Source organism: Clytia hemisphaerica, unplaced genomic scaffold, assembly GCF_902728285.1.
Source record: "Clytia hemisphaerica strain Z4C2 unplaced genomic scaffold, Clytia hemisphaerica genome assembly, whole genome shotgun sequence".
Lineage (NCBI taxonomy): Eukaryota > Metazoa > Cnidaria > Hydrozoa > Leptothecata > Clytiidae > Clytia > Clytia hemisphaerica.
Window position 1 is genome coordinate 3,300,675 of NW_027103551.1, and position 9,907 is coordinate 3,310,581.

General features: G+C 35.6%; 1 protein-coding gene across 1 annotated transcript in view; it reads left to right on the forward strand.

Moving 5' to 3' along the window:
* The window catches only part of LOC136800121 (phosphatidylinositol-glycan-specific phospholipase D-like), a 91,251-nt gene extending 82,369 nt beyond the window's left edge, over positions 1-8,882 (forward strand). Inside the window, exons 6-12 of the mRNA XM_067056732.1 lie at positions 344-701; positions 1,175-1,350; positions 1,437-1,635; positions 2,238-2,422; positions 7,209-7,454; positions 7,810-7,910; positions 8,558-8,882. Coding sequence (XP_066912833.1) covers positions 344-701; positions 1,175-1,350; positions 1,437-1,635; positions 2,238-2,422; positions 7,209-7,454; positions 7,810-7,910; positions 8,558-8,698 — 1,406 coding nt within the window. The 3' untranslated portion in view covers positions 8,699-8,882. The remainder of the gene's footprint in view (positions 1-343; positions 702-1,174; positions 1,351-1,436; positions 1,636-2,237; positions 2,423-7,208; positions 7,455-7,809; positions 7,911-8,557) is intronic.
* The last annotated feature ends 1,025 nt before the right edge of the window (positions 8,883-9,907 follow it).

Below are 9,907 nucleotides of genomic sequence, written 5' to 3' on the forward strand. Positions count from 1 at the left end.
GATAAAGTAAGCCATGTGTTTATGTTCTAGAAGAGAATGTGAATCACATTTCAAAATCCTCTAGTTATGCTAGTAGAGTATAAACGATGTTATCGTTCGTGTTACAGTGATAGTAAAGGCGGGAAAGTATGGCGGTATGGCGTTATGGCGATATTCGGAGAAAAAATCGGCGGGAAAGTTTCGAAGACTGGCTAACTCTCCCGACTGTAAACTCTTTTCGGCAAAAAACCCGGTTGCGAATTTTCTTCGGCGTTGGGCTTATTCCTTTTTCCTTAGATAGTGATTGGTCTTACTATAACATAGTCTAACTAAAGTAGTGAATCATTTCTATTTTCTCCAACAGGTGGGATCCATGACATGGCTGCCTGGACTTCCAAAATATGGAATGAAACTGTTTTCATGCTTGAACATGGAACTTCTGCTTGCAATATGGAACGATCAACTATGCATGTTAACTGTACCGGCTATTTACCAGCTCATAATGGGCAATCGGTCATGGCCAGAAAGAACCCGGGTAGAGGATACCCTCATAAAAACGGTGGTTGGAGTTACAATGATGTGCATAAGACAAAGAGCTTGAGAGGCGTTTATTTTACGCCCGGTGACAAAATGGCGGAATATATAACGGGCGCGACGGAGAAACGAAAGAAGGTTTTGGGACAGACGGAAACAAGTGAACACAGTTATTCCCAAATCGGAAAGTAAGATCAAGTTTGATTTTCATTTTAGCATACGCACCCCCTCTCTTAGCTCTCTAGCCTCTCTAGTAATAGTCATGCGTTCAAATGCTTGAAAGCTAATAAACCAGAATCAAGCCGTTAAAATATGTTCCAATAAATGATTGATTTATAAGTTTGAAACAGTGAAAATTTTCAATAAAATTAGAGCGACGCTTATCGAAAATCTGTGACCCTGTAGGAGGATATTTAATGCGTAAAGCGTTAGCCTGCTGATTATGAATATATGCCACTGGAAGTAGGTTACCTTTTTGGAAAAAACTTTGCATTTTAGTGTGAAAAAAGCGGTATAGCCCATCGATTGATAAGGGTAGTACGAGAATAAGAGTAGAAAGAAATGAAAAACTGGTTTTAATTATGAGCTTTACAAGTACCTCAGCAACATCAACATCATTATCTCATTTTTTTTTTCTAAATTTTTTGAATTTTCGTAACAGGTCTATGGAAGAGATCAAAACACCAGACGACACATATTATCTCGTCATCAGTGCCCCTACATACAGCGATCTTGGTCGTCCTTCCATCGGTAAAGTTTGGTTTATAAGATTGCCTATAACGTCATTTTTTGTATCCATAGAAATTCTTAAACAGTCCCAGACTAAGATTGAATTTTGTCGGTTATAACAAATACAACCATTGCATGCTTTAATATCGATCAATCTTTTATAAAAATATTTCCAATCATTTCCAATATTTTAGGCGACAGATACATCACAATCAATTCGCCATTCTTCAGTAATCAATCTGGTATCGCAGTTGATCCATTAACTTTTCAAACAGTTGGACAAAGCAATCAAGAATATAGTTGGTATGGTTACTCAAGAAGTGTCCAGTTTGTTAATGTTCCACAAACATATTTATCGTGGTACGTGGAAAGTGTTGGCGCTCCAAACTATAGGTAAGGTTGGTCACAGTCGTAAAGTTTGAAGAAGAAAGGTTGGAATAAAAATGTCCTGGATGGAAAATGTTTTTAAAGGAGGCTAATACAGCAGAATTAGGACTAAAGAGGGAACTTTCAAAAACATTTTCCCAAAAATTAATAAGCAGGGGGGGGGGTTGGAAAAAGAATGTCCTGGGTGGAAAACTTTCGAAAAATTAATAAGCGGGGGGACGGCTATTAGGTACCCCCCCCCCGGCCGGGGGGGTTACTAGGGCAAAATGGGTTACGGGGATGCTCCGCTGGTCAGGGTACCTTTTTTAACCTCCACGAGTCCCAGGTAGGGTCGCAAAAACACCAAAATAGAAAAATCAGTCCCTCGTAGGGTGCCTATTTTTGGAAAATTTGGGGAAAAAGTAGAAAATTTGAGAAAATTTTGGAATTTCAGTCCCATTTAGGGTCACTTTTTTCGCAAATTTCGAGTCCCACGTCCATTTTTCGAACCTCAGCGGAGCACCCCCGTCGGTCGACAAGGGTAGTACCCCCCCCCCCCCCCCCGGAGTTAGGTACCCGAGAGTACATTCTTTGTTCTTAAAAAAAAGAATTTTCCCTAATCGTTGTAGAATTTGTAAATACAAGAATTGTACATATGACGAAGGGGACTTGCAAGCTGGAGGTCAATTGAGTGTATTTCAAGATGGGAAGTTAATTCATCAATGGACTGGGGCAAGTCATTTCGAAGAATTGGGTTATTCATCAAGTGTTGGTTATCATGGTCGGTTCATCGCTGTTTCGTCACCCGGTGCAGGTAGGATAAAGATACCAATTTTATTGACTTCAATATGGATAAAACATTTACTGCCTTCCTCACTTAGACAAATCAGAAGCTAATCATCTCCGCCGTTCTCAAGAGTGCAAATACATAAACTTGCTAATATGTTGGTCGTCTAACATGATGTGATTTGCTGGAACAAATCCAACACCTATAAAAATGTTCGGGAGTCTTATGAGGAGGCCAGTTTCTAGGCTCGGTGTTGTAGGTGTTTTCTACGTTTATTGCTGTTTCGAGGCTATGAAAGTAACCCAAATCTGCGGAAGCCGGTCTGATTTGCTGGAACAAATCTAATACCTAAAAAAAGGTCCGAGAGTCTTGGGAGAGGGCCAGTGTCTAGGCTCGGTATTGTAGGTATTATCTATGGTTATGATGTTTAATGGCGACGAATTGACGATACAGAGTCTGCTAAATTGCGTGGGATGCGTGGGTGCGTGGGTCAATATTTTTGCGTGGGTCATTTTTTTGCGTGGGTGCGTGGGTCAAAATATTTTTTGCGTGGGTCAAATTTTTTGCGTGGGTAATTTTTTTTACGTGGGTCAAATTTTTTGCGTGGGTCATATTTTTTGCGTGGGTCATATTTTTTGCGTGGGTCATTATTTTTTGCGTGGGTCAAAATTTTTGCGTGGGTCAAAATTCTCTGTAATTCGAAAAAATGCCTTCCCTTGAAATTCGAACTGGTCACATCCAAAACGTTGGATGTGTTTTACATAACACGTTTTGGTTTATTTTGTTTATTTTGTATAGCTGTACAGCTCCGTATTTTCTGAATATGGTGAATTTGTTCTCAATAAACGAGGTCGGAAAGAATGTTTCCAACAGGGGAGTGTCTTTTTATAAGTGGAATTTTCCCTTTTGGGAGATTTCGTCCAAAATTAATACTGCGATTACGTTTTGTATATACCTATAAATGGCCAAAAATATGTACACAATCAAGCGGCTTTATATTTTTAATTCCGCTGACTGAACATGTCAGCTTTTATAGCTTCTTATAGCACGCTTTAATCTTTTGGGTTTCCTTTGAGTGTTAAAGAACAAATTAAATGGCGACAAAATCTGAAAATTTTTCTACGTTATATTCATTAGGCGACCGATTACTAAACAGTTTAATCGTTGTCAATTATTTCGTCCACCCCACTTGTAATTTCTTTGATTTAAGTACATTAAAGGCCAATTTAAAAAATTGGACGAAATAAAGACGCTGTACTATTTTTCAAAGCAAGAGAAAAAGGGAGGAAAAAATTCAATAGAAAGGAAAGAAGCAATGAACGGTCATATCTTATTTTTTTGCTTAAAGTTATAGGGTTTATTTCCATGACACTCTGGAATCCTGAAAAACGCAAAAACTTTGACCCACGCAAAAAATAATGACCCACGCAAAAATATGACCCACGCAAAAAAATTATGACCCACGCAAAAAATATGACCCACGCAAAAAATAATGACCCACGCAAAAAAATTGACCCACGCAAAAAATTTGACCCACGCAAAATTTTTGACCCACAAAAAAAAATATTTTGACCCACGCACCCACGCAAAAATTCAATTCAATTCAATTCAATTCAAAGTAATTTATTCGCCTGCATATCATTAAAAATTTACATATTTTAAGTTTGTATAAATTAGGGGAGGAATGCAGGCCAGGAGTCCATCCAATAGACGTACCGTCTAATCAAATGGAATGAACACCTGGTCGCGTGAGCTGGTCATGTCGAATATCATTATGGGAGGTATCTTAAGGGTTATTAAAACTATTTAAACATTAACAATCAGAATAAAAACAATGTTTACATACCTAACCATAAATAAACAATAAAAAAAAAGGAAAAAATAATAACAATGCATACAAAAAAATATGACATCAAACTATTGAAAACCTGAAAAATATTAATTGTCATTGTATGTGAATTTCAAGGTTTTGTAGAGATGAGCTTTCATTTTCAAGGTATGCGAGAGGATTAGATGTGAAGGAAGTCTCTAACCTTCTTTTTGATCGTATATTCAGATAATGGTCTAAGATCGTCCTTTGTATGTAATAATAGTTGGTTCCAAATTAAAAGTGATTGATATTTTATGGATCTCAATCCAAAGTTGAGTGTTTTTGCCTTGGGGCGCTCTAAAAGTTTCAGGTAACTATTTCTTGTGTGATAAATGTGTGTCAGGGTTTTGTAGTTTAACACGTTTGTAACGGCTTCAGGAGAAAGATTAGATAGAGTTTGATGTACAAGTTGAATATTGAATTTGATAACAGTATTTGGTAAAGTTGGGATTTTAAGGTTTTGAAAAAGAGGGGAAGTCTCAGCATTAAAATCTGAAAAAGTTAGAATACGCAAACATCTTTTTTGTAATTTTCCTATTCGAGAGTTTTGAGTAAGGCCTTGTCCCCAGATAATTGTTGCGTAAGACATATGAGGTGGAACATAGCATAGTATAAAGTTTTGAGAACTAGTTGTGGAACAAAGTGGCGTAGTTTGGACAAAATACCATTAGATCTTCTAAGCTTTGTGGATAAATGATCAAAGTGAAAATTCCAGGCTAGAAATTCATCTAGAATGAGACCAAGATATTTGACATGCTTTGTGAATTTTAAGGCGTGTCCTTCAAGGTAAAGATTCATAGAGTAAGGTACAGATTTATGTTTGCTTCTGAACAAAATGACCTCTGTTTTCGCAGTGTTAAGAGAAATTTTATTCGCACGAAGCCAAGAAGAAAGTTTAACTAGATCAGAGTTCACTTTGGTTTCGAGTGAATTCAAATTTGAGTCAGATGAAAGAAGGCAGGTATCATCAGCAAAGAGGTTGGTTTCGCTATTCAATATAGCTTGAGGAAGGTCATTTATGTAAATTAGAAAGAGTAGTGGTCCTAATACAGAGCCCTGAGGAACTCCATGTTTAACAGTTCGTTTTGAAGAATCGTGTCCAGAAATTGACACATATTGTTTCCTATTAGTTAAGTAAGATCGAAACCAGAGATTTGCAATGCCTCGTATTCCAGCTGCGTAGTTTAAGATAGAGAATTTCATGGTCAAACGTAACGAAGCTTTTTTGGAGATCGATGAAAACCCCGCAGAATCCAGACCCCTATCTATGTTTTGATCGAATTTTTTCTGTTAGATTTATCAAACATTGTGGTTAGAGTATTGTTGCGGAATCCAATTGATTTTTAAAGATACTTTTATTTTCATCAAGGAATTTTACAACTCTGAATTTAATTAGCTTTTCAAATATTTTATCAATATTAGAAAGAAGGGAAATAGGTCTGAAATTATTAGGATCGTATGGTGAGCCTTTATGTTTATAAACAGGTATTACTTTTGCTACTTTTAGAGCAGTTAGGAATTTACCTGACTGTATGGAAGTATTAAATATATTAGCAAGAAGTTGAGCTACCTCAGCAAGAACAGATTTTAAAATTTTTGTTGGTATACTACATGGACCGTCAGATTTTGGTTTTAGAGCATTTATGATTTTAATAATTTCGTTAGCTTGTATTGGTTCAAAAAACAGAGAATTCATTGGTGAGTTGCATTCACGTTTATAGTGTATCGTATTTTATCAGCTACGGTAGCAAAATATTTGTTTAGTTCTTCAGTTGTTACTTTTGGATCTGATGTTACTTGCCCATTTATGTTTAGAGAGATTATTGTGCTTTTATGTTTTTTTTTTACTTTCAATTAGTTCGTATACACCACTCCAAATTCTCTTACTGTTTTTTAAGTTATCTTGAAAATAATTCTTATAGTGGTTATTTTTACTTCTTCTGCAGAGTTTTACGATCTGATTCCGGTAGAATTTGTATTTTGTATGTAGTTCATGTTTAATGATGTTATCTTTTTCCCGCGAGTAGGCCTTCAAGAGATGGTCTCTTTTAATGATGGAAGTTTGATCCGTTTGTTATCCATGGTTTAGCTCTCTTTTATTTGTCGATTAGAGAGTTTTTGTAGGGGGAGTTATCTATTAAAGTAGTCATCCGATCAAAAAAGCTTCAAATAAAAGATCTGGGTTTTAACGAGTCAGGATGCAAGATGTATCCAATCAATTTATAAAAGTCTTTTTGAATGTCTTGCTATCAAAGCTTTTCCATCTTCGATAGTATTTTGTTTCTTGGGAGAAATTTGTAGAGAAGTTTCAAAAATAAAAATTGAGGCAAATGATCAGATATACCAAAAAGATTCCGGTCGAGGTTTTGTTTCGCAGGAGTGAAGAAAATATTATCTATGAGTGTCCTTGAATCAGTGATTCTGGTAGGTAGAGAAATACTAGGTAAGAGAAAAAAAGATTCAAGAGAATCTACGAAATTATTTACATGTGGAGAGGTACCACATTCTAGCAAGTTAATATTAAAATCACCCATAAGCACAAGGCGCTTATTTTCCTTGTTAGCTTTTTGTAAGAAGGGAATGAAAAAGTCGTTTGTAAAAGTTTCTATTTTCATGGTTGGATGTTTATAGATACATCCAACAATGATATTTTCTTGTTTTTCAAATTGGAGCTCACAGAAAGTAGATTCAAGTTCCTTTTCACAATAAAGAGAGCGAGAGAGATCATTTCTAGACTTGGATTTTAGATCATTGGAGATAAAGAGAGCGGTACCACCAGCACTAGATTTTGTGTTAGTAAAAAGTGACTTATAACCATCAATATCAAGTTTATAAATTAAAAAATGACCCACGCAAAAATATTGACCCACGCACCCACGCAACCCACGCAATTTAGCAGACTCGACGATACACGTTTCATTTACCTTCTATTTACATTTACAGATGTTAAATCTACGGAAGCCGGCATTCCAGTCACGCTAACCCAAGCTGGTCTCGTCTCCGTCTATTATTTCCCTGATAAATATATGTCCAAGAAACCTGTTCTTGTTTTCCGAATGCTTGGTGACCGCGCGTACGGCCGCTTCGGAGAGATTGTTCGCTTGCAAGATGTGACTGGAGATTTTGGAGACGAATTGATTGTCAGTGCACCACGAAGAACGACTGATGTCACTGAGGAATTGAACGGAGGTATGTTTGTATGTTTAAATTGCATCAAAATTGCATCAGACATTTTTTTAAGTTAAAAACCAAACAAGCCTTCTGCGAGCTATGTTTCAGATGTTTCAACTTTAAGAAGCAGCATGGGAAATAGTACACTAGCCAAAGCTATTTTCAAAGTAATTATGATTTTTTTTAAATAAAAGAATATGTTCAGTATATATCAACATAAAGTTCCACGGGTTTAAATGATGTCGTCGAGAAGTTATGAATCCTTTAATATCCGGGTATCCAGTGATCCACTTGGTCTTAAGGGGCAAGACTTAGTTAAACCGTTTGATTTAATAAATTGTACGTCCTCGATATTTCTCCGCCATCATTATAGGTGAGGAGGGAGCAGTATTCATTTACAAATTACCAGAAGTTGGTGATCAACCAATCACTTTCACCACTGATCAAGCATTCAAATCATTCATTGGTACTGAGGTAAAGCCTATTTTCTGGTTGTAACACTTTTGATTTTATTTTGAAAACTACATATACAATGATTATGATCAGAACATATTGACATTCCTGGGTATTTTATTTAGCGTAATTGCAGAATTTAAAGTTCGGATGGCGTATTTAAAGAGTCACAAGTTGAAATGTGTATTTCGAGGAGCTGTATTAAATTGGAGTTATTTATTTTTTTCAATACTTTACACTATCTAGAAGTTTAGCTTTATTTTTGATAAATCAAAGACCAAATTAACGATGAAATCAGGATTCTAGGCCGACAAATTCTGGGGAAATTTTAGTATCGATGAACATGAATGGTTTTTTCTCCGGTATTAAATCGACTAAGACTCCTCATACTCATAGACTCCTACGTCCCAACAGTAAACTTTGAAAATGTCCGGTTAAAAAAATGTCCGTGTATACTTTTGATCCCGTGAAATTTCCTATTTTATATTGCTGAATTTGCTTTCCAATGGTGTATAATAAATTTTTCTACCTACGACCCTTTTTGCATGAAATCCTATAGGACCATTTTGTGGTTGTTTTCTCAGATCTTTCCTATTAAAAGATCAGATCAGAGTTGAATATTTACGAGACGTTTTTAAATATCGTAAATTTTATGTTTTTATTTTCAGCACAACGCACGATTGGGAAGTTCAATCCACGTCATGCGAGGTAACAAATCCATTCGTTTGTTAACTGGTGCAACTACCAGTTCAAAGTATGGCTTCAAATCTGGATTGCTTCATAATTTCTTACTGCACAAATATCAATGAAGATTTCTTGGTTCTTAGAACCCCTTTTCTTCTATAATTTGTTCTTAGGGAATTAAGCGAGACTAGTACAATGTAACGAGTATTTTTTTTCTTTGATTTACATATACACTGGGAACTCTTAGTAGAGAAGGAACTCCTAGAAGCGAGAGAACTCCTTGAAGGGATGGATCTCTTAGAAGAGAGGGAACTCATATAAGGGAGGGAACTCTTTGAAGGGAGTTAATTATTAGAAGGGAGGGAACTTCTAGAAGCGAGGGAACTCCTTTTGCTAATTTCCTCTTTAGCTCAAAATTCATGCTACAAAAAATCTATATCGTCTCTCTGTCGTATACGTGCTTTTTTATATTTTTGGACCTTTTTGGAGTCCTTTAGATTAGGCATGATATTTTTTTATAAATTGATGAATTTTACTGAAATATGATTTTGTAAACTTTTATGACTATAGTTCACATTGAGAAAACTGAAAAAGTTCCTGCAAAAAGGAACCTTTCTTTAAAACTTATACTAAATTAGAATGTGAAGCTCTCATTTGAAGGTGTAAATTACTTTTATGGATGTGAATTACTTAAAACTTATAGTTTTTGTAACTTTTAACATGTTTTTCCCACTTCTTCTGCATTTAACACATTCGGAACTCTCCCATTCTCGCATGAAGCTTTCCGCTAGCGATTTTTAAGCAGACGGCAATTCTTTTTCGCGTCTTTTCTGTATTGATCATTCAATTGGTCAATTTTCAGCCTTAAAATGCAAGCCGTGGAAACATGTATTTTTCCTTTTTTCTAATCTTCTTTTTTGAACATTTTCACATTTTCATTAACACTTATTCCTTTTAATTTTTTAATAACTAGTCAAATTTTCAGAGTCTTTTAAAGGGTTACTCCTAGCATAATAAGAATAGTTTTACAAGATACTCTTCATTGTGGTAGACTTTAGCGATACAAGATTTTATTCCTTGCCAGTAGATTAAAAAAATAGCAGTTTCGATTCGTTTTGCTTTTGAAGTAACTCAACCATCTTTTACCTTATCTTCTTAAGTCTCATGTTAAAACTCAGACTTAAAACTCTACTTTCCAACCCTAAGCTACTTAAATATTACTTAGCGATACAAGATTTTATTTCCTTGCCAGTAGATTAAAAAACGGCAGTTTTGATTCGTTTTGCCTTATCTTCAGGACGGCCAGAAAGCTTTCTTGAAACTTATTATAAATT